Raw genomic sequence first — 24263 nt, 5'->3', positions numbered from 1 at the left:
GAGAGCTGTATATACCCGAAATAGGCCTGCCAGGCCAGACCAGGCCCACCTCGGGCAGCTGTCCAGACCCCTGCCTCCTTTCCCTCATCTTTAACAGGAGTCCTCTATATGTTCACCAGTGCAGCTCCAGCAAGCTGCTTAGAATTAACCAAATAAGAGAAATATATCTAGCCCTCCTCTAACTGCCCACCAAATATTCTACAAAGCAAGGAATGAAAATGAAAGAGCCTATCAGTGCAGGGGGCCCAGAAACCACACCCTTGACTACCCACTCTGGGTCATCACTGCTTAAAACCACCAGAATCCTCAAGCCCCAGGTTCAGTTGTCCGCCCAATATCACACCCACTCCCAAACATGATTTCCTTTCCCCATCTCCAGCTCTACTGTTCCTCCCCAGCTTCTCCTGGGTCAGTAGCCTCTTCTCCCCAGGGGCCCAAATCAGCCCAGCTGTCACCATCTCCTCCACACACACCCCCATCCTCCTCCCATCTGGCTCCACCTCCTTCCCTGGCTGGGAGCACACACAAAGCCTAGGGTAATACTGAGAGCTCCTGGGCAGGGCTAGGTGGGAAGGGGCACAGGGGGAGGAGAAGGCCAGGAGGCAGCTTCCTTTGTAACTAACACACATTCACACCAACTCCCTCCTCCCTCCTCTCTCTCCTTCTTCCTAAGCCACCCCCGCCCAGGGAGGCGGGAGTGGAGAAGGGAGTGGAGAGAAGGAGGGAGTGCCTCACCCACTGAGGAGAGGGAAAATGGCTCCTGACCGCAAAAGCCAGCCCAGGGCACCCAGCTGCCAACATAGGACAGGAAGTAGCAGGGGAGAGGGGGTTGGGTTGAGAGAGGTAGCCGAGGAAAGACTACCCTCACAAGACTTCCCAAATTGCTACCTGGCCCCAGGTCCACATACCACTTCTCCTAACACCTATTTTGGGATGACACAGTTCTCAACAAGCCACTTTAATGTCCTAGGCAAGGAAACCCAAGACAAACATGAAGGGTAATACCACAAGAAAGACTGGGTTACTGCCTCAATCATAATTATTTTTCCAATCATCAGAACTAAGATTTAACAAAAACTCAGTGGAGCTGTGGTCACAGCATACAACTTTCTTGAATTTTTGATACCCAAAAAATTTAGCTTGAGGAATGGGAGGCCAGAAGTCTCCACAACTCAGTTCCCTTCTCACCACCTACCTCCCCAAGAGTCCAAGCCATAGACCCTAAACTACCTCTCACAGATTAGAAGTAGCCACCTATCCAGCATATGTGATGTTCACACGAAGAAAAGAAGAGCAGCACCTGGACAGTGCGGGACAATATGCTTCCTTCTATTCGCCCCTGACTCCCAGAACTAGCCCTAAAATGCTTCTAGCTCCGCCCTTCCTGAGCAAGGCAGATACTAGGGAATATGAGACATTAAGCTTGACAAAGCACCATCAGCCTCCCCCCACTCAGCCCAGGATCAGGCCAGGCATATGAAAGCCCCTCCCATTCCCTTGGGAATGGAACACCAGCTTGGATCTCACCAGAAAGAACCATTTTCTTAAGGCTTCTTCAAAGCAATCCCCCATGTCATCCCCCTCACTAATAAGTCACATCTCTCAGTTCCTCATCTTCCTCACCTCCGTGAAAGCTGGACACCAGGACAAACCCGTGCAGGTGAAGGGAACACCCATCCACATAAGACCCCCAGACTTCTCAAGCAGATAATGCACAGAGACAACATTCAAAGTGGCTGAGACATAAAAGAAGATTTGGGAAAGGGGCAGGAATGGGGTGTGGCAAGTGGAAAAACTGGGTCATGCTACAGCTTGGGGCAGAGTTCACCCTGGGAGCCTGCACTGCTCCCAATCAACACAGGGGCAGCCCCAGCCCAAGGGGCCAATGGGAAGCCAAAATGTGGAACCAACATTGGCTGGACAGCACTACTACTTCTCTCGCCCCTCACAGAGAGAGTCAGATCATGTTACCAATGCTGCTACCCCACCCCCACCTTGGGCAACAGTACAGAAATTTGCCACCTTGGTCTACACAGTGATGAGACTCGAGCCTAAGTTTCTCATCCCAAAAGCTGAAGACTCAGCAACAAGACTGACCCCTTTACTAAGTGGCCTCAGTTTCAAACTAAGACTTGAAGACTTCCAACTTAGAAAACACCAAAATGTAGGAACATCTTTCCCAGACCTCAACTTACTGCTACAGCTAAGGAGAGAGAAGGCAGAAGTGAAAGATGTTTGATGGGAAACAAAAACACGACCAGCAGGCTCCGGAATTAAAGCGAAAATAAAGATAAGCAGAAGGATAAAGAAATGACATTTAAAAAAAAAAAAAGAAGCTTGAAAAAAAGGTCAAGGAAACAAGTAGGTGACTTAGCTACGGGCTGTGAAAAAGGAAAGACAGACAAGAGAGAGACATCCACTCAGATGCATGACATCAATCACCATTTGAGAAGAGACAAGAGCTTCTCCAATCAGGCAGGATGATTACAACCATACGGGTTTGGCCAGTCCCAGGAGCCACCCACAAACACAGAACAACCCCCAACACACCTACACAAACACTTCATGACACCAGCCCAAACCCTAGGCTCCCTGCACCAAAGCAGAAGCCTCTAGGAAAAAAGTCTGTATCATGTCCATTTGCTATGGGAAGGGGGGGGGGGGTTGCCCAGGGTGTCACCTCCCTTCTTTTGCCCCTCCCTAGTATATCCTTCAGGGTGTGACATCCTACCCCAAGCCCCCATCATTTCCCCATTTGAAACATTCCAGCAATCTGCCTGCTAAAAGCTCTCTACATCCCAGCTGAGGAGCGCAATTCAAACTTCACAGTTGAGACATCACAGAAAACCGGTAACTGATCAGAAGCTAAAAATAATCAGATAGAGAGTAACCAGCACTCCCTCTCTCCTTTCCACAGCAGCAACCACAGGATCCTGCTAACACAGATGCCGGGCTGGTCTTCAACATGCAATCCTCGACACCCACCCGAACCCCCTCCCCGCCTCCAACGGGTCCCAGCCACCTGCATTCCTCCGTGGACCCACACAAGGTAAGGTCTCCAGACCAGAGGGCTCCCTCAACTGGGAACTGCATAGCATTCCTTAAAACAGACAGTGCAGCAAGCTTGCATCTCGGTCCCAGAGCCCAGGAGGCACATGGCTTCCACCCCCTCCCACAAGAGCTCCGCAGAAGGGAACCACTCCCTTCGGATGCCCTCCACCTCAGACTCTGCACGGAGAGAGAGAAACTCAACCTTGCCTCACCAGAGTCGCTAGGGAGGGCCCAAATGCCTCCTTCCTGCCCTGGGCCCTTGGGGAAGATTTACCTGGGTGGGGTGGGGGCAGGCTGTTGTTCAAAAGTGCATCCATATCTTCCTCCTCGCTGCCCGCGGAGCAGGGGGACGGGGAGCCCAGGCCCGACGCCATCCCCTTCCGCTCCCGGCCAGGGAATTGGCCCAGCTGCTCCTGCCTGCGGCCTGGGGCCCTCTACACTGGCCCGAGTCACTGTGCGGGGGAGGGGGGGAAGAAAGAGAGAACAGTCAGTGACGCGCACTGTCCCCCTCCCCCACACCCACCCGCTCTTTCCGCCCACCACCAAAGCGGCCCCCCCAACCCCAGCCACCCTAGCAGGGCACCCGAACCACTCAGGCTGAACTTAGTTCCACACTCCTCGAGGGCAGCCCGGAAGCCGGCTCCCCAACTGGAGCCCCCCAGATGAGCGGGAGCGACGCCCCCGAGGGCAGGCTGGTGCAGGCGTGGGGAGGGGGAGAAACCAGGCTGGACCGAGCAGGGTATGTCGGGGGAGGGGGGTCCGAGTGGCCGCGGCGCGGGGGGGTCGGGGGAGGCGGCAGGCAGCGAGGCGCTCGGGGACACAAGGTCACTTGGGGGTGGGGGGGCGCCTCCCTGCGCCTGGGGAGGGGCCAGTCCCCAGACAGGGCAGCTCTCCAAAGGCTGTCCTCTGGGACAACTCAGGTTCTCCGGAGGAGCCACGGGGCCGAGGGGGCGTGGAGGCTCGGGCGCTCCAGGGGGCTGGAGGCTGGGACGCGGGGGGCGAGGGAGCGCCCACCGGGCAGGGGGCCGGGCCACGTGTCCCGGGGGGCAAGTGAGCAAAGGGCGAGGGGGCGGGCGCCGGGCATTGTGGGAGACCCAGCCCGAGGTGGGAGCCGCGGGGAGCAGGACTCGGGCCGGCTCAGGGCGGGGGCGGGGGGGGCAGGGCGCCCTGCAGGCAAGGAAAAGGAAGGGTCGGCTCCTCTGGGCAGGGGGCGGTCCGCGAGTCCGGGACATCTGAGGAAGGGGTGGATGGAGGGATGAGCTTGGGGGCTGGTCAGGCTCAGAGGGGCGTCTCTTTAGGAACCCCGCGCTCTCCTCACCCCGGAGCCGCCGCAGGTCGCGCTGGGTCCGGCCCGGTGTCACTCCCGCTCCGGCTCCTCCTCGCCGCGGCCGAAGGGGGGAAAATGGCTCCGGCTCCGGCGTCGCCTCTTAAAGGGCCCGAAACACCGGCCGGGAAATCCCACCGCACAGGCCCCGCCCCCCCACGGACAGCCCATAATAACCTCAACCAACTCCAACCCCCCCTCCACTACCGCCACCCTCCTCCTTAGGTCTCCCGGGCAACCCCCGCCCCCTCGTCGCTCCGGCAACCATTGGCCACGCCCCCTTCGAGCGCGCGCGCGCGTGTCACCCGGGCAACCACCCACCTCCGGCCATCCCATAATACACACGGACACCCCACCACCACCACCCCACACACACATACACTCCATACACCTATATGCTAAGGTTGTTGACATATCATAATATTGCAGACCTTTGCAACTAACCCTTTCCCCACCTCAGACATCCCATAATAGCCATCCTTTGCCAACTTCTTCACTCTTGGCCCTAATGCTAACATCCCATAATAATTCGTCACCTCTCCTTCCCCATGGCCATCCCATAATAAGCACCCCTCCCAGCACTTAAGCCTCACAGCCCATAATACTCATTCCCCATCCCCCACAGACATCCCATAATAACCACTCTTCATCCACCCCCAGTTTGATATCCCATAATAGTCAGAAACAACGCCCCCCCCCCCCCAGTACTACAACGGACACTTCGGCCTCCTCCCACACACATCCCGTAATAATCAGTTTCCCACTTTTACACTGACATCCCATAATAACCAACCCCCTAGCCTGAGCTGCCCTCAGCCCCTGCAGACTAGGGTCTAGATCCTCACACCACCACCCTCAGCCTTCATACATGCGTTCTAACTCCACAGCCCATAGTAACCTCTTCTCCTCTGTCAAAGAGATATCCTCTAATGATCGGCAGCCCCACTGTCACCCTACAGATGGACATCCAATCTCCTTTCCTCTAACGCTGGAAAGATATCCCATAATTTTACTCTCCCACCCACACCTTGATATCCCATAATAATGTCAAGGAGCCCGAGGTCCACCAGACATACTCTAATACTCCCAGCACATCCCATAATGCTTCATCGCCAGCCACCACCCCTATACCTTTCCAGCCAGGCATCCCATAATATTCACATTCATACCTCCCCCACCTCCTCAGGCCGTCAGGTCTATTCTAACACCCAGAGCCACAAGGTTGTGAAGCAGGCTGCTACCCGCACTGCCCTGTGCCCACCCCAACTTGTACATACCTTTATCCCTTTCTGGGCCAAAGCAGTATCCTGGCATAAAACCTCTTGATGTCTAGGGCAAGCCCTACCTTCCCTCAGACCATTTCTAGACTCTCAGGAACTGCCAGTCAACCTAGGGCCCCACCCAATCCCACCCAAATCCAGTTATTCTCCAGATGCTTACCTCCAGCTCCAGCTCTTAAATATTGAGTAAGACCAGCCAAATACCAGGCTGACCAGATGAACCATTTACATAAAGTTTAATTCACCCCACAGCTTCCCCTAGTCATAATAAACTCCAATCTTTAGAAAGGAGTCTTTAGCCTACTTCTCAACATTTCAGCAGTCCTTCTCCCACCTCATCCTACCTCTCCAGGTCAGATGGTGCAACACACCTGGGCCACTCCCATGGATGGACATCCCACCATGATGTGACATGAGGATATATATATATAATATATCATGTTCATTTAACAGATGTTGCCAGCATACCTAGTAAGGCACCAAGGTGGGCACCACAGGGAATGCAAGAACCACAGGTGCCTCCCTTCATCAAACAATGAGACAAGATAGAATGTCTGGTGTCAAGGGAACACTGCTCAGTGCTATTTCCCAATTTCCTGTTACAGAGAATAAAATAAATCCCAACTGGTCTCAGGAGAGATCAGATCCCAACAGAGGTTCTTGATAGTCCTTCTATAGGCTAGAAGGTATTCCAAAAGGATGATATAGATGGGTGGCCAAGATATCTCCTCTCTGTTCCCTACCACACTAAGGGATTTTGATTGGAAAGCAATGTCCATCTATCCAGCGTTTCTGAAATCCTATAATATCCTATCATGTGCCTCCTTCTTGAGAGACTCTTAACACACCAGAATTGTTACCCTCATTCTTGAACACCAAATTATGCTGACCCTAAATGTCCTGGACATTTTTTTTTAAGATTTTATTTATTTATTTATTTATTTATTTATTTATTTTAATTTATTTATGATAGGCACACAGTGAGAGAGAGAGAGGCAGAGACACAGGCAGAGGGAGAAGCAGGCTCCATGCAGGGAGCCCGATGTGGGACTTGATCCCGGGTCTCCAGGATCATGCCCTGCGCTGAAGGCAGATGCTCTACCGCTGAGCCACCCAGGCATCCCTGTCCTGGACATTTTTAACCTGGATTGTTTGTTTCCTGAAGTCTCATACTTCCAACTGCCCCCATTCTTATCTTGTTGAGGCCCCATGCTCCATCCAAAAAAACCTTTTGATGTATAATATTCACCATCTTCCCTCCTGTGTACAAGTCAACATTCCAGGATGCTTCTTTCATTCAATTATGCTGCAAGGAAGTCTTCCAACATGTACCCTCCACTTCCCAGACTGGGCCTATTTTGCAGTACCTTGGGGACCCAGCCCTAGAAAGTCCAAGAGCTCAATCTTAAGACCTGTTAGCCCTCAGAGAGCCTGCACCCATAAATCTGTCACTTTTCCCTCTTTCCTGATCCCCAGAGAGCCAGGACCCAAATGAGAACCAATGTCCCGGCACCACTGCCTTGCTGCCCCTGACCCCTGAGGCAGAGATAATGCCTTTCTTTGTTGTCATGTGCCTTTTTCATACAAATCCAAGACCTATGGCAGTGGGACAGGTGGTAGAGAAACTGGGATGTTCTTCTAGGAGGAGCCTTCCTAATCAGAAGTGAATAGGATAGACCTCACGCCATCACTGCATTGCTCTTCTAATCTCACTTTCCTAGAGAAGGGACCTGGCCAGAGGACTCTGCCCTTGCCTAGGAACCCAGGGCTGGAGATGTAGCAAGGAGAAATAAACTCAGGAGGTAAGAGCTTGCTCCAAGAAAGTTACTATCCCGGGACGCCTGGGTGGCTCAGCGTTTGGGCACCTGCCTTTGGCTCAGGTTGAGATCCCGAGATGGTGTCCCTGCATTGGGCTCCCTGCAGGGAGCCTACATCTCCCTCTGCCTAGGTCTCTGCCTCTTTCTCAGTCTGTGTCTCTCATGAATAAATAAATAAATCTTAAAAAGAAAGAAAGTTACTATCCCTTTGCTTCCAAGCAGAGCACCGGTGATGTGGATACTTCTTTTCACCAACTCCTGCCTGACTTAACTGCCTAGACCACCCTTTTGCCACGTCCATGGGTGTACAGGCTGTTTCCCCCATTCTGTAAGGCTGTCATAGCCTCCCTCATTCAATTCTCATGACACCAAAATTGGGCCCCATCCATTTGTGCAAACCCTTTCCCATGATTCTCTGAGTACTAAAGATGAACCTTGTACTCTTTGCTTAGGGGAGAGGAGGCAGCTCTTTTAAGATACCATAATGTAGGTATACCTTCTTCCAACAAGATTCTCTTTTGCAAGTAGAGCTGCTGGAGATCTATTATGCCTTCCTCTCTCCCCCCTTTTCTCTCGGGGATCCAGCTTGCCTCTGGGCCTCAAATTCCCTTCTGTAATATCTCCATCTGGCCCTTAGCCTTTTCTTCTCCTATGTATACCACATTACTACAGTGATTCATAATATAAACCAGGAAGAGAGTTTTATAACTGGGTAGCCACAGCTTTGTGCCCATGGTTATAAATATGGATAGATTTTGTCCTCCACAGCCCTCTGCCCCCATCCCTGCAAGTTCTACCCACTTACCACCTTCCTCATCTTACTCCCCACCTCTCCGTGCTACCACCACAAGGAGAATGTTAGAATCCCCTCCTCTCTTCTTGAGTTCCAGAGAGGGCTAGGATGTGTGCGTTTAACTATTGCTTTTGTGGTCTTGGTGCTTCTATACTCCCCCACTCCCTATCCTGGCCCCATGCTACTCTTCCAGATAAATTACAAATAAACCACTAGCATGATTGGCCCACAGAGACTGAGGGTGGGATAATCTCCTGATTAATGCACCCAGGGGGACAGCCTCTCTAGCCGGTTACCTTAGAGTTCTGTTTCCATCCCATGGTACAGAAGAACCTAGAATAACACTCAGAGTGGGTTGTCCATGGAGTTCTCAGCACATGCTCTCTCTACATCTCTGTTCTGCGTGAGCCCCAGAAACTCTGCACATAAGAGGTCTAAGGGACCAGTGTTCTCCTGCTTTGTCAGAAAAAGGGGTTTATAAAGACAACATAGGGAAGAAAAGCCAAAGTGACAATGCATTCTAATGGCTAGACAGGATGCAGGTGTGCAGGGTTTGGGGGAGGGGGGGTGACAGGCCAGGCATTTGTCCTTCAGGAGCCAACAGAGCCTCTGTCCCCTGGGTGTGACTGCAAGGTTGCAAAGCCCCCCTGGCCCAACCTACCTACCTGAGCTGTAGTCCCAAGTCTCAAATCCAGGAAGACAAAGTGGGGAGGAGAGTGCTTAGGTACTGTGGTCACCCAGGAGCACTACTCCCTTTGGTGTGCCACACAGCCAGAACCCAGGCATTCTCACTGCCAGCCCAGTGCTGCAGGCCCTGGACTCAGCCACCCTGCAGCTGACAAGCTGCAAAGGGACCCAGGTGTCCAGGGTTCAGATTTGACCAACTCTTGCCTGCCCCAGGGGCCTCTTCAAACAGCTGTCACAGAAGAACCTCTCCAGTCAGTTACTCTTGCCAGGCCTCAGGTCTGACTCCAGGGCTCACCCCACCCTCCCCAGCTCCTTTCCCTCCCTCTTCCTTCCTTTCCTTCCTCACCACCCACCCCCCCCCCCAACCTCCCCAGAGCTTCACCTACCCAGGACAGCCCCACCCAGCTGTGCAGGGCACATCCCATAATAATCCTTCTCTTTGCTAGCCCCCACCCCCCCAAAAAAAGAGAGGCGGCCATCCCATAATAGCCACCCACAAGAGACATTCCGCGGTGACCGCCCCCTCCCTGCAGAGCTGCCGGGAGCAGCCATCCCATAATAGCTGGCCGCCTGTTTTACTGGTTACGGCTGTGGAGGGAGCTGGAGAGGAAATGGAGGGGAGGGGGGGAGGGGAACAGGATCAAGGGCCCCCACTTTGTGGAGGGAGAAGGGGGAGGAGAGTGGCCCAAGGGGATTGAGAGCCAAGGGGACACAGTGCAGGTGGGAGGTGTGGTCCACTGGCCACTCCAACCCTGCTTTGGGGCTTTCTCCCCATTCCCCAGGGGCCGTTTTCCCCCCTGAGCACCCTGGAGGTGTCTGCTAGTTAGGGTAGATGCCCAGGATGGGTTGAGGTGCTCAAAGTGTGTGCGTGTCGGGGTGGCGGTGGGGGGGTGGATTTCAGGTGTTCCCCTTGGGCCGTTTGAAAGAGAAGACAGACCTTAGGGAGGATGGCAAGAGAGTAAGGGGTGGAGGGGGTGTTGGAGAAGAGCTCCTCAGGCCCTCCCCATTCTGCACCACCATCCCATAATAATCCCCCCAGCCCCACTCCCCCTCCCACACACGACATCCCATAATATCTTCTGGAGAAGCAGTCCCCGCAGTAGGTACAAAGAGCTATCCCATAATATGCTCCCCCACCCCCACTCGCCACCCCCCCAACTTGGCCCCCCCCTCAGTCACATGCAGCCGGTGCCATCCCCCGCTGCTCCCCCCTCTGGCCACCGAAGGCCTTGCCAGCCCATAATACTCTTGCCTCTGGTCGCAGGAGGCCTCCAGCCCATAATATTCCCTTCCACCACCACCCCCCCCTTCCCGCCCCGCACCCCTTCCTCCCGCCTCCAGTTGGATCCGGGCCTCACCAGCCCATAATATTCCCCAGTCTCCTAAGGCTGTTCCAGCCCATAATACTCTCCCTGTCTCCTAAGGCCTCTCCATCCCATAATACTGCCAGACGCCTGACCTGTGGGCCAAACCCCAGCCCGTTCCACACATCGAGGCTGTGTCAGCGCCGCTGGTCTCCCTCCCTTCCCTCCCTCCTCCCTCCTCGGCGCTTTCCCTCCCAGGCCCTCTCCCGCCCTCCTGCCCTAGGCCCCTCGGCCGGCCCCACCCTGTGCCTGCCTGGGCCCTTACTTCCCCTCCAGCCTCCTCTCTTGCCCTTTCTCCTTTGCTTGGTGCTTCAACCCATGCCCCCTCTCCTCTCCCTTTCGGGCACTTTTCTACCCACTCCTCTGTCTGTGGGATGGATGTTAGGCCTAGTGGGGAGAGAGTGCCCCCAGAGGGCAACAGGCCGGTCACTGCCCCTGAAAGCTGTCTACTTGACCTAGCACCATGGAAACTTGCCCAGCCTGCCTTGCTCACCCATCCCCTGGCCCTGGTTCTGATTGCTGGCAGAGCTCTGTCTGCCTGAGGATTACCTTGGAGCCCTTGCTGTCTTCCAGAAACACTCCCCTTGGGCATCACAAACAGACTTTACCAATCCTACAGTCTCCTTTACGCCTCCCCATACTTGTGTTGAAAAGAGAGCTCCCCCTTATGGGATTTCTCTCAGGTGTCTTTCACAGGTGATCTCATTGACCTCACAGCAACCCAACAAGTAAATACTATGATCCCCATTTCACAGAGCAGAAAACAGAGGTTCAGAGAGTTGAAGTAACTTTGCTAAAGTCACATTTTCAAGAAGTGACAGGGCTGCAATTACTACTGGCCCAGGTTGGTTCTGAGAGCCTTTGGGATTCCCCAAAGCCCAAGGGAGAAACTTCACTTTTTGGTGCTACCTCCTCTGGAAGGGATATAGCATGGTGAGAGCTACCCAGGCTCCCTCCATCTCCAGGGCCTCCTGAAGGAATGAAGAAGACAGGCCAGTGGTGTGAGAAAATTAGCCTCCCCCCTCCCCACTTCCTCCATGGGACCCCTGGTGGCAACCCCTCGGTTCAGGGCTAAGAAAGAAGCATCCCTGCCCCTCTGGGACCCCTTATCTTGACCCTGGTTCTCCTAAATTTGTTTAATTTCAAGACCAATTATTGTTTATCTTCTCCCAGCTACTCTCACCATGTGGAGGGACCATTCTGCAGAGGAAGCAGACTCTGAGGAGACCTAGGGGGAGGTCTCCTCTTTGGCTTAGTTGGTGAACAAGCAAGAGGGCTGCCTTCCAGATGCTGGGTACCTCCTGGCTAAGGGTGGGGAGTCATGGCCAACTCCACCAAGGCCTGATATGCCACCAACTAGCTATTCCCTTCTAAGGCCTCAATGGGGTGTGTTTCGGGGCTCAACACAACTGGAACTGTGAACAAGCCCAGTTCTCTCCAGGGGCACCGGTGCTCTGTGCGGGAGCCTGGGGCAGGTGTGCCGAAGGGTAAATGGGTTAGTAGCATGGAGGAAGTAGTAGGAAGAGGGAGCGGAGAGGTGCAGCAGATTCAGGGTGAGAGACATAGTTGAGAGAGGTGGCCTGTGTGAGGAGGATAAAGGAAGCCAGGAGAAAGGTGGATGGAACGGAGCCAGGATGAGAAGGTGGGAAGCCTCAGGAAGGAAAAGATATGGTAGCATGTCCTGCAAAGAATGGGAGTTTGGGAACCAAATAGATACCATGCCTCTTCCTGTTTGTGTGACTTTCAGACCCCAGCTTCTCTTGGGTGCTTCATTTGGAAAATGGGGATAATGATCATCCCTAATTCATTGGCTTGTTATAATAACCAATCACTAAATAATATAATCAATAGTAATAAGCACCACATTGAGATCCTGGTATAGGGAGTATTTTCAAAACTTGTTAAACGCTCTTCTTCCTCCATCTAGGATGCTCTCATTTCCCCCATTTGGATTTTCCTAAAACTGCAAATGTGCAAATGTGGCCTCTCCAGGATGCTGGGTTAGGGCTCTGGACTCCCCCCCCCCCCCCCCCCCGCCATCTTGCATCTGTCTTACTGTGCATCTGGTAATTGGAGAATCCTGTGAAAATGGCAGTGGCTGGCTACAGGTGTCCTTAGACTTCCACAGCTTGTTACTTGTAAAGTTCTTCTGTTCATGCCTCCTCTGCCTGCCACATCTCCTGAATCTATTCCTGCCTCTCTATTCTCGTGATCAGAACTCTTTGGATATACTGAGTGCAGGCCAACAGCCCACCAGAGCTTAAACACCAGAGATTTCACACTGGAGATGACCCATTTCCATCCACCGCCACAGGCCATGGTCACACCTCTCCTTGGCAATTTTAACAGCACCCCAAACAGTCTTCCTTTCCCCCTTCCTTTCCTCACTTCCCTACAGCTGATGCCACATGGTATGTCAGAGTGAGCAGAGCCTCACTCAGAAACCTTTAGGAGCTTCCCAATGCCCACTAAATTAACTTCCACCACCTTACTCTGCCTTCTTGCATCCTGTCTTGAGTGGTAATTGTTGACTTGTTCTGTGGTCCCCCACGAGACAGTAGACTACTCCACACCAAAATTCAACAGTTCATCATTCAACAAATATTTATTAAGTGCTTCTTTTGTGCGAGGCGCTGTTCTAGATGCTGGAGATACAACAGAGAACCAAGCAAACAGAAATCCCCCCCCCCCCCAGAGACCTTACATTCTACCTGAGGGGAAGGGGCGGAGAAACAGACAAGAAACTGTAAAAACTATACAAATAAATAGTTATATAGCATGCTACTTTCTATGTGAGTTTTTATTACTTTGGAATTTGTTCACATACCAGAATATAAAAATACTCAAGTAATTTTTAAAAACTGTACTCAGTTCAGTTCAGTTTGGATAGGGCAAAGTTCTGAGACTTTGGACTACCACTACCTTTTATGCTCTCGGGGCATGCGTCTTGAACCCTAAGGATGAAGCAAGATGGAGCAGGTGCTAACCATCAGGCCTCTAGGAGAGCCACAGGGGGGCCTGGCCCAGGGCTCTATCTTCCCACCAGATGGTGTAAGGCTCTACTTGAAAGCTATCACGGAGGAATCTGGGTCAGTTCCCCGCTTTGGCCACCAGGGGTCATTTTACCCCTGTAAATCACCATCTGGAGCAATCTCTTGAAGACACACAAAAGGCTTACTCCAAACTAAAATACATAGTCACACAGGGGAAGACCCTGACAGTCCCTCTCTCTTTTTCTCTCTCTCTCTCTCTCACACACACACACACACACACACAACGCACACACACATCATTGAGAGACCTAGAGACAGAAACAGAAATGCATACAGGACATACGCATGGCAGCAACTTCCTCACTTATGCAGAGCCTAAAGATGCCAACTCTGCAACCCCTCCCAGCCCTACTTGGTAAAGAGGGAAGAAGGAAACCGTAGGTGGCCCATTAACCAGTCTTCCATTTCCTTGCCTCCAGCTTGCTCAGAACAGACAGCCTATTCCTGTCCTCCCATTGCACTTATTTCCCTGGAAACTTCTTTCCTGGCTGTGGCAACAGTTCCCTTTTCTCTCTGCAGGAAGAGAAGCCCACCCCTCCTCTGAGTGTGTGTGTGTGTGTGTGTGTGTGTGTGTGTGACTAGTTCACCCCACCTCAGAGCTGCCCCCAGCACCAGGAAACCCAAGGTAGCACTGCACTGAATGTGCAGCTCCTACTTCTCCCCCTGCAAACCCTTAAAACTTTGGTACTCCAGTTAGCACTTAATTTATGGAGTATTGCCCTTTCGGGCAGTAATAAGCAACAATGTATATGTATGCCCTGGGAAGAAGTTACACATGAACTCCAGTACTGACTCTTTGAGGATGTCCACAAGGTCAAGGTTATTTTCAGAATACTACTACTCCCACCATGTTGTTTGTCCTGTGCAATCTCCTTGCTTACGGTGTTTTCTAGAAGCTTCATGAAGTGTGATGACATTATTGCTCTCACAGCTAATGGAGTGTGTTGCTTGTGTGTTTCTGTTGCTAAAACTTACGAGTTTTAATTTCTATTATGGTATCAAAAGCATAAGCAAAAACTCTTTGGAATCCTCGATTTTTAAGAGTTGTAAAAGGGTCAGGAACAGAGTCTGAGAATTGCTACTTTAGTACAGAGAATTTTCTCCTTAATTCTAGATGAAGCTGCAGAGGCAGAGAGAGAGAATTTAGGACCTAGAATGGAGGGGGTCCCAAAAGCGGGGTGGGGTGGAAGGAGAAAGGATACCTAGAAAGGGCTAAAGGGACCAGAATCTTGGGAGGGGGAACACCTTCTCACTCACAGTTTTGTCCTGTCCCCAAACACCCCATGCTAGGTATCAGGTCTAAATTGTTACAAGTCACTAACCAAGAATGAAACCAATTCTGTCTGCATCCAGTAAGCTCATGCCTCGGTGCTGGGCAGGGGAAGGCCAGGTGGAAGTGAGAGTGGGTGGCATCCGAGGCACTAAGACTGCCGTGGTTGGTCTAAATTCAGGACACTCATTTTCTGCTCCAACTACTAGCTCTCCACAGTGTTTCATGCCCACACCCAGGGCATGTCATCCGGTCCCAGTCGGCCGCTGCACCGGGAAAGCTCACAGCAACCCTTCCTCGGGGCTGGGGAAGGGGTCTGCCCCGGCTCACCGCACCGTCACCACCAAAGTAAAGGCATTTCTACCGTCACTCTTCCCTGTGCCCCTGGATCTCCACACTTGGTTCTCTTGTGTATTTATGGGCAGCAGTGGCCACCCGGAAGTCCAAGTGCCCAATCCGCTTCCCTCACGTACACACCCTGCGAGTGTGCGTGTGCGTGGGAGGTGGGGGTGACCGGGCGGCAGCACATTGGGCACTTCAGAGGGCCGAGTCCTCCCGGCGCTGGGTCAAGGGCGTCCCCCCGGGGGAGGACGCGGGAGGCTCTCGGCTGGCGGGGGCCGGCCCGGCGATGCAGGTGGTCTCGGTGAGCCGCTCGGCCAGCGCCCCCTGCGCCCCGTTGGTGGCCAAGGTCCTGGCACGGTGCCAAGTGCCCAGGCCGCGCAGGGTGTTGCGGAAGCCCTCGGCGCTGAAGTAGTACACCAGCGGGTCCAGCACGCAGTTGGCGCTGGCCAGCAGCACCATCACCATGAGCACCTGGCGCACGCGGTCGCTGGCCTCGCTGCCGGCCGCCACCAGGTTGCCCCGCAGCAGCCCGTAGACGGCCAGCGTGGCGTTGTAGGGCACGAAGCACAGCAGGAAGATGACGAGGTTGGCCAGCAGGAGGCGCACGGTCTTCCGCCGCCGCCGGCTCCGCGTGGCGTCGGGCCGCGCCAGGGTCCAGAAGACCCGGCCCGACGAGTAGAGCATGGCCGCGAGCGGCAGCAGGAAGCCCAGCGCCTCGGCCAGCAGCACGAGCGGCAGCAGCCCGCCCTTCCACAGCTTGTCGCCGAAGCTCTCGAAGCACAGCCGCGCCCGGCCGCCGTCGTAGCTGCAGGGCGAGGGCCGGTGCACCAGGACGGTGGGCACGGCGAACACCAGGATGAGCGCCCACACGCCCAGGCACAGCAGCCGCGCCACGCGGGGCCGCCGCAGGTGGCGCAGCCGCAGTGGGTGCACGATGGCCGCGTAGCGGTCCACGTTAATGAGGGTCAGGAAGATGCAGCTGCCGTACATGTTGGTCTGGAAGACGGCGCCGGCCGTCTGACACAGGAGGTCGGAGAAGGGCCAGTGGTGCAGGGCGTAGTAGGAGATGCGCACGGGCAGCGAGAGCGTGAAGAGCAGGTCGCTGGCCGCCAGGTTGCACATGTACACGCTGACCACGGAGTGCACGCGCAGGGCGCGCAGGAAGACCCAGAGGGCCAGCGCGTTGAGGGGGAGCCCCGCGGCCAGCACCAGGCTGTAGGCCACCATGTGCAGGCGGTGGGTGACCCGGTAGTCGGGGCATGGGGGGACGGAGCCGTTGGCCGCGGCGGTCAGCATGGTACCGGGGCGTGACGAGGAGCTAGGCCCGGGGCATCAGCGGGCACGCCGGGCCCCCCGCCTGGTGGTAGTCCCCGGGGCGAGGCCCGGAGGCTGCGCAGAGCCCATCGCGGAGCAAGCAGCGCCTGGGAGTGTGGGCTACGGCTGTAGGGCTGGCTGTAGGGCTGCAGGGGGCATGGCCGTTAGCGTTAGCGCCGCCGGGATGCTCTGGGTCACCGCTTCCTCAGCCCGGGGACCTGGAAGAGGAAGGCAAGCCAAAGTCAAGGTGATGCAAGGACAGGGTAGAAGCCTCAAATGTTTATCTAGCTAACCTGGCTGCCCTCTCCTTTCATATATTTGTTTAGTCATTCATTCATTCATTCTTGAGAGGCAGAGACATAGGCAGAGGGAAGCAGGCTTCCCGTGGGGACCCCGATGCAGGACTCGATCCCAGGATCCCAGGATCCACCCTTGGATCCCAGGATCATGCCCGAAGCCGAAGGCAGACACTCAACCACAGAGCCACCCAGGTGTTCCCCCCCCCCCCCCCCCCCGCTAGCGTCTTGAGTCTTTTCTCAGCCTCAGAAACACCCCCCTCCCCCTTCCATGCATCCAGAATAGCTTTCTGGTGAGGCTAGATAGGGTAGTGTTAGAAGTCCAGGCTTTGGAGTCCAACTGCCTGGGTTTATTTTTTTATTTTTAAAGATTTTATTTATTTATTCATTGGGGGGGGGGGGGGCGGGCAGAGAAACAGGCAGAGGGAGAAGCAGGTTCCGTGCAGGGAGCCCGATGTGGGACTCCATCCCAGGTCTCCAGGATCAGGACCTGAGTGGAAGGCAGATGCTCAACCGCTGAGCCACCCAGGGATCCCCAACTGCCTGGGTTTAAATCCTGGTTCTGCCAACTTGCTTACCTTTGTCCCCAGAAAAGTGACTTAATCTCTCTGAACCCCATTTTCCTTACCTGGGGAAAAAGGTGGTCATGTGTCAATGTATGTGTGTGGGGGGGGTGTCTCCTACTTCATGAGGCTGTTAAACGAGGTATGTGTAAAATGCACAAGTTGCTGCTAATACATAATATCTCTGTTTCTTTCTTCTACAGATGTTTACTGAACTTTTTAGAAGCTTTTAGAAGGTTCCAGGCATGTTCACAGCCCTGAACAAAAAACAAAGAGCTTGCCCCCATCTACTTTACTCCCATTGAAGGGAAACCTATAGTAAAATGCAAGTAAATAGGTGTTGTGTCAGATGGTGAGAAATATGATGGAGTACCTCCCCTGGAACTCCCCAGTTCTGCTGGATCTCCATTATCTAGAGAATAAAGTTCAAACTCCCTAGTACAGTACAAAATCCAAGCCTCATTCATCACATCCACCATTGCTCCTGTGTGGGCTGGGTTTATGGTCAGAACAACCCAGGTTCAGCTCGATTGCTTGACCACTCTCCCCATTTCTTCATCTGTAAAATGGGGAGAATAACATAATGGGCTCTCGATCACATACCAGCACAGTCCTGCCAGGCAGGGGAAGGTGCTGTGGGTTGAGCATTTCCATGTGCTCTCCTGGAGGATCTACCTAGGGAGCTTCCCAGCTGGGGTTCTGTGATGGAGAGAGACAGTAGTTTTTTAGTGAGGGCTCAGAGGGGACCCGAAGTCCAGAGAGTGTGGCAGTGAGGCAAGAAAGTACCGAGGGCACCGCCAAGGCCACAGGGAGAGCAGCCCACGGCAGCCCCAGTGCTCAGGCAGCAGCTTCTCTCAGGCAGGATATGGCTAGGAGGTGAAAGGGCCCGAGGACAGGACATGGTCTCAGGATCCCACCCTCCTTAATGCCCTAATGCCACAGAAGCTACTCTGCCATCTTAACCTCCAAAGTCCATCTTGTGTGTAAAATATACACAACTTCATATTTACCATTTTAACCATCTTTAAATATACAATCCAGTGAAATTAAGTACACTCACAATGTTGTATGACCATCACTACTGTTTCCAGACTTTTTTTTTATCATCCCAAACAACTCTATACCCATTAAACACTCACTGCCCATTCCCTCCCCACACTCCCTCCAGCTCCTGGTAATGTCGATTCTACTTTCTGTCTCCAGGAATTTGCCTATTCTATTTGAATTAGTATTTTCATTTTCTTTAGGTAGATACCCAGTAGTGCAATTACTGGATCATATGCTGATTCTATTTTTAATTACTTGAGGAACCTTCATACTGCTTTCCACAGTCGTAGCACCAATTTACATTCCCACCAAAAGTCCACGAGGGTTCTATTTCTCCACATTCTTGCCAGTACTTGTTATTTCTTGTCTCTGTTGGGGGAAGGGCAGAGGGAGAGAGAGAATCTTAAGTAGGCTCCACGCCTAGCAGGGATCCAACATGGAGCTCTATCCCGCAACCCTGAGATCATGACCTGAGCTGAAATCGAGTCAGATGCTCAACAGACTGAACCACCCAGGTGCCTCTCTCATCGTGATTTTCAGTTGCATTTCCCTGATGATGAGTGACGTTGAGCATCCTTTAATGTGTCTGTTGGCCATTCGGATGTCTTCTTTGGAGAAACATCTATTCAGGTCCTCTGCCCATTTTTAAAATAAGATTATTTGTGTTTTTCTCGGTGTTGAGTTGTGTAAGTTGAATTTACCTATCCCAGAAATCTCGTATGAGTGAAATTATATAATATCTGTCCTGTTGTATCTGGTTTATTTCACTTAACATAAAGTTGTCAATATTCATCCATGTTTTAGTATGTATCAGAACTGCAATCTTTTTTATAGCTGAATAATATATATTTTTATATTTTTTGTTTATCTATTTATCTGTCGATGGTTACTTGGGTTCTTCCACCTTTTGGCTATTGTGAATAATGCTGTGAACATGGGGTCCACATGCCATCTGAGGGAGCAAAGTCATCCAGAGGCCTTGAGCAATTATCCCAAGATACTGGATTTATTCCTTTTAAAAGGAATAAATCTTTTTTTAAAGACTTTATTTTTTAAAAAAGATTTATTTATTTTAGAGAGAGAGTGCACACACAAGCACGAATGGGGGGGGGCAGAATTCACAAGCAGACTCCCCGCTGAGTAGGGAGTCCAACTCCAGCTTGTTTGCAAGGCTTGATCCGAGGACCCATGAAATCATGACCTGAACCAAAATCATGAGCCAGACACTAAACTGACTGAGCCACCCAGACGTCCCTTAAGATTTTTTTTAAGATTTTATTTCAGAGAGAGAGCACGAAAGAGAGAGAGAGAGAGAGAGAATGAACAGGGGAAGGGCAGAGGGATAAGCAGACTCCCACTGAGTAGGGAGCCTGATACCGGGCTCTATCCCAGGACCCTGGGATCATGACCTGAGCCGAAGCCAGATGCTTAACTGCTTAACCAACTGAGCCACCCAGGTGCCCCAAGATTTAAAAAAAAAATTTTTTTAAGGTTTTATTTATTTGAGAGAGAGAGAGCATGAGCGGGTGAGGGAGGGGCAGAGGGAGAAGCAGAGCCCCCCACTGAGCAGGGATCCCAACACTGGATCCCAGGACCCTGAGATCATGACATGAACTAAAGGCAGACACTTAACTGGCTGAGCCACCCAGGCACCCCAAGATTTTATTTTTAAGTAACCTCTACACCCAATGAGGAGCTTGAACTCATAATCCTGAGATCAAGAGTCACACTCTCCACTGACACCCAACCAGGCACCCCAGAACTGCTTAAATTCTTACATGCAACCAGGCTGTAAATCTGACTCTTAAGAAGTTTTCTTGTGGGTTTTCTGTTCATTTATTCTCCCTCCAACCATGACTACCAGCAGTTTAAAACTTGTACGAGGTTTAGTAGGTCAGTTAAAGGAAATAAACATTTCCTCTGCAAAACACCAATTTCAACAACGAAAATCAGACTAAGTGGGGCTGAAACACGCCAAAAAGCAAAAAAACCCAGACTCTTTCCCTGATGCATGCCCCCATCTCCCATGCTGCTTTGCTCCAGTCACACCAAACTAATAATAATTTTGCACCAACCTTATGTTTTCAGGACTCTGCTTTTTTGCACGTGCGGGGCCAGCTCTTCAACCTGGAATGCCCTGCCTCCTCTCATTCTCCAACTGGCAAAGTCAATCATTTCTTAGGACTCTGTGAAGCCTTGCCTGCCTCCCTCCCTTCCCGCAGGACAGATGTCGTTTCCTTCCCTGGGGATTCCACTTTGTGCACAGGTTTACCATAGGTGTTCCACCTCTACTGTAATTGTCTTTTCTTAGTCTGCCCCTCCTGTTAGACTGTGAGCTCTTAGAGGGAAGGGCTGTTGGACTGTGACTTAGTCATCTTTGTCTCCCCAGCCACTGCCTCAATAAATGTGGAGTGAAAAATACTAGTGATCATTTATGACCATTCAGTGCATGTCCAAGGGGTTTGTGGTTTTTTTTTTTTAAGGTTTTATTTACTTACTCATGAGAGACACAGAGAGAGACAGAGACATAGACAGAGGGAGAAGCCTGCTCCCTGTGGGGAGCCCAGATTCAGAATTCGATCCCTGGGATCACGCCCTGAGCCAAAGGCAACCACTGAGCCACCCAGGCGTCGGTCCCAGGGTATTTTATACGCATAGTCTTTAATCCTTCCAACAGCCCTTTGAGGGAGGTGTCTTCCCTCATTTTTACAGGAAAGGAAACAAATTCTAGAGCTCAGTCAGTATTCAGACTTGAGATTCAAACCCACCTCCAAGCTGCCCTTGGGGAGCTGGTCAGATATGAGGATGCATGCTGCACAGAGCACCTGCCCATAAGGAGTCTGTGCCCACAGAAAAACTAGGTTACTTCCTTATTTGCCCAGATGAAATATACTTTTTTAACAGCCCACTTTTTCTCAAACTTCAAACACTGGTAACACAGACTCAACTCACTTTCACACACACACAAAACAGGAGTGTTCCTCCTTATGATGTCCTCTTACCTACTTAAGTGCTTACTTCGCTGCTTTGAACTCAGGTTGTTTTATGTATGTTTATTTGCTTCCATCAACCCCAGCTAGATGGTAAGAGGTGGGGCCCCATCTTCCATTGCCTTATTTCCAAGCACACTCACACTTCAGTAGCCCTCGTGACATTCATTGACCGCCTGGAAGAAAATCTGTCCCTTTCCCCCATGTTCATCCATCCTGTAATCTTGCTATAATATCTCTTGTATCGGTCCACCACCCGCTTCTTATCTCACTCCTGACTATCTTGTCCACATGTATCATTCACTTAGTAAAAGACTATGACCCCTAAAAGGCCTGCTTGGAAACAGCTTGCATTAAAATTTCAAAAAAACAGTTTACACTATAATTACAATAACACTTTATCGTTCTTAACCACTACCTAAAGAATCAACTGCTTCTTACAACCAGGCGGCACGTAAAGACAATGAATGAGTGAATATTTATTTTCCAAGAATCTCAAGTATCTCTGTCAACAAAGTTACAACACTAAAGAAACCAAAAACATATTAGGTGAGCTGCTACTTATAGGTAAAGTTAGGAAACCTTTAGTAAAGCATGATGGCGATGCATTTGTTACTGGATCCCAAAATGAAGAAGCCCTTTTTGTCAAACAGTCATCCCTTTCTGACAGATACACACACAATGGCCCAAGCTGGGTGTTGAGAGCTGCCAGGCCCCTGCCCTGGTCCCCACCCCATCTGCCTGCTTCCCTGGGGCTCCTGTCAGTGGAGCTGAATGGGCACAGTGCCAGGCCAGATGGCAAAGATGGGGAAAACTGCCAAAAAGGAGGCAAACAGGAAATGGAAGGAGGGCACTAGCTTGAGGGGGGGGGGTGGCGGTGAGGGGGAGGGACAGCCCAGGATCTCTCCCCAGTCCTGCCTTGAGAAAGAGGTCAGGTTGTAGAAAAGATGTTGGAAGAAAGAAACAGCAGCTGTCCCAGAAAAGAACCAACACCAGGGCTTCGTTTCACCAGAGAGGAGTGACATGGAGGTCCCATAATCTTTTTTTTTTAGGTCCCCATAATCTTAGCAGCCTCGAGCCCCATGTTTGTGGTAATGAGCACGCCACTACACACACATGCATGTGCAAAGACACACAGAGGTGTAGGTACACTGAGAGACATGCACACAAGATCCCTGGTAACGTACAATCACTATACATACACACCCACCAACGCACAAGTATGTGCACGCACGGAGGTGCAGACAGCTAAGGCCAGAGGAGGAAGAGAAGGCACAGCCCTTGCCTTAGGGACAATATTCTTGCACAGACAGAGTCATGCAGCCTCAGGAGCACATAGCCATACGGAGGGGTCGCACACACACTCGGGGGAAAGGAAGCACCCTGCTTATGGGGATGGCCCTGGGGACTGCCCAGTTCACACCGCCCGCCCCACCACCACCACTCACACACAGAGCAGGAGGGACATCATTTTCCTCTCCTCCCTCCAGTCTCTTCCAGCTTTCCATGCTCACATCTGAGGCCCGGGTTCCTGACAGACTCAGGGCCTATCGGACCTGTCCCATTGCCCTCTGAGCTGGGCTGGGCACTGCTCTTTGCTGAGATAAGCCAGAGGGGCAGAGCTATTTTCCGCCAGGCAGGAAGTGAAAATTGAGTAAAAATGAGCAGGAGGCTAGGTCATGGCCATCCCTCCCTCTCCTCCACACAACCTGCCCGTGATATCTACCCTTCTGGCGGCTGACCAGCAGTGCAGAGGGCTGGAGAGAAAGGAATAGGTGATTCAGGAGAATGGTGGGGGCAGTGAGGGGATAGAAATAACTTTTGTCCACCCTCCTCCTGTCTGTCACACTCTCCATGGACACCACTGTCCCCCCTCCACCGGCCGCTCTCGTGCGTCTACCAAATGCCTTGCTCTGTCTCCTCTCTTTCGTAATTCATATTCTCCAGGAGTTTGAAAAGGAGGGATCTCAGATTTCATCCTCCTTGCCCCAGAAGATCTGTTCTAGAACAGCTCCAAACTTCATTTTAGATTCTGGAGGCCACAGCTGAGAGTCATGGCCAGTCAGCCTGTCCCACACTTACACGGTATGGATTCTAACCACCACGTTAGCTGAGCCCACTTCTGCTGCTGTGCGTGGGTGGCTGTGGGAGGATACATCCTTGACCCCCAGACAGGCTTAATTCTCAATTATACCTCTTAATACGTGTATGTTCCAACTCCCCAAACAGATCCAAACTAGGCTGGAGCATCCAGCGGAAGCTTAACGAAGTCTGAAGGCTTTGTGAAAAGCTCTTAGAGCTGCTCTGAGGACACGGATGAACCCACTCATTGGAGGGGTCTTGGCGTGGGGATAGTACAATGTCACCATGGTGAGTGGATGGCCTCTTCCTAAAGGGGCCACAGTCCTCCCAAGGAGAGGAGCATCTGACACAGGCCCCTGGGGGGTGTTGTGTCCTAACTCCCTGTCCCTCTTCCTGTCCCAGGCTTGCTCTGCTTCCCCAGCCAGAATTCCTGCTCCAGCCTTTCTCCACCCTTCCCCACCTCAGCCTGTCTCTTCTTTCATTTCCAGTATCATCCTCAGCCATGTCTTCTCCCTCCCTGGGTATTCTGATCTCATCTCTCCCATTTTTCCCCCCAGGCAAAAGCAGAAAGTAAAGGTGGCCTACAGCTCAGTGATTTGTTTCCCCTATGTGTGGATGTCACCTTGCACCACCTGCCCATGTCCCTCCACCCTGCTTTCAAGAGCTTGAAAAACAGGAAATAAAGTCACAATCCAGAGAAGTCGCTTGGGCTGGACTAGCCCTCTGCTGCAGCCCTGTACTCTGCGTAGTCTGTGTGCCTCTTACCCTTGCTTTGGGGCCTGGATGGGTCCTGCCCCCGCAGAGAAGCCCGGAGGCTTTTGGCCTCTTTGACCTTGCTCTGAACTCGGGCAGCACTTCTTGCACACCCTGACTTCACCCTCACCCTTTCTGCTGCCCCTTTTCTTGTGGGCCTGGGCACACAAGGGGTCTGTGCTGCTGGGGTATACTCTGGGGGCAGCAGGCTGTGGAAGGCCAAGAACATCAGCCAGA

General features: G+C 52.3%; 2 protein-coding genes and 1 long non-coding RNA gene across 12 annotated transcripts in view; 1 reads left to right on the top strand and 2 right to left on the bottom strand.

The window, feature by feature from the left end:
- Nucleotides 1–4529, bottom strand: part of CHD4 (chromodomain helicase DNA binding protein 4) — a 29170-nt gene extending 24641 nt beyond the window's left edge. For all 8 annotated transcript variants that reach the window (XR_013364373.1, XM_077871280.1, XM_077871281.1 and 5 more), the window contains exons 1-2: nucleotides 4370–4529; nucleotides 3326–3503 (exon numbers count right to left, since the gene is read on the bottom strand). Coding sequence is in view for 7 of the 8 variants with exons in the window: in XM_077871280.1 (XP_077727406.1) it covers nucleotides 3326–3425 (100 nt within the window). In the remaining variant the exon portion in view is untranslated. The remainder of the gene's footprint in view (nucleotides 1–3325; nucleotides 3504–4369) is intronic.
- LOC144297350 (uncharacterized) lies at nucleotides 2540–24071 on the top strand. Of its 3 annotated transcripts, XR_013364382.1 has the most exons (7): nucleotides 2540–2623; nucleotides 2918–3049; nucleotides 7377–7457; nucleotides 17358–18831; nucleotides 20290–20478; nucleotides 23421–23561; nucleotides 23831–24071. It is a non-coding gene; the product is annotated as an uncharacterized LOC144297350 (long non-coding RNA). The 3 variants fall into 3 exon arrangements; XR_013364381.1 differs by lacking the exon at nucleotides 7377–7457 and having other exon boundaries at nucleotides 20290–20467; nucleotides 23831–24067; XR_013364380.1 differs by lacking the exons at nucleotides 2540–2623; nucleotides 2918–3049; nucleotides 7377–7457 and adding an exon at nucleotides 3083–3790 and having other exon boundaries at nucleotides 20290–20467; nucleotides 23831–24064.
- On the bottom strand, nucleotides 12895–22796 carry LPAR5 (lysophosphatidic acid receptor 5). The gene is made up of 2 exons (XM_077871311.1): nucleotides 22640–22796; nucleotides 12895–16513 (listed from the first exon to the last, which is right to left on the bottom strand). The coding sequence occupies exon 2, from the start codon at nucleotides 16275–16277 to the stop codon at nucleotides 15177–15179; it is 1101 nt and encodes a 366-aa protein (XP_077727437.1). The 5' UTR covers nucleotides 16278–16513; nucleotides 22640–22796; the 3' UTR covers nucleotides 12895–15176.
- Nucleotides 24072–24263: the final 192 nt, after the last annotated feature.

This window comes from Canis aureus, chromosome 25 (assembly GCF_053574225.1).
Source record: "Canis aureus isolate CA01 chromosome 25, VMU_Caureus_v.1.0, whole genome shotgun sequence".
Classification (NCBI taxonomy): Eukaryota; Metazoa; Chordata; class Mammalia; order Carnivora; family Canidae; genus Canis; species Canis aureus.
Note: the sequence above shows the minus strand (reverse complement) of the source record. Positions and strands in the feature narration are given on the sequence as shown.

Coding starts and splice junctions, on each gene's coding strand:
- LPAR5 (XM_077871311.1), bottom strand. CDS start 16,277: ATGCTGACCGCCGCGGCCAACGGCTCCGTCCCCCCATGCCCCGACTAC.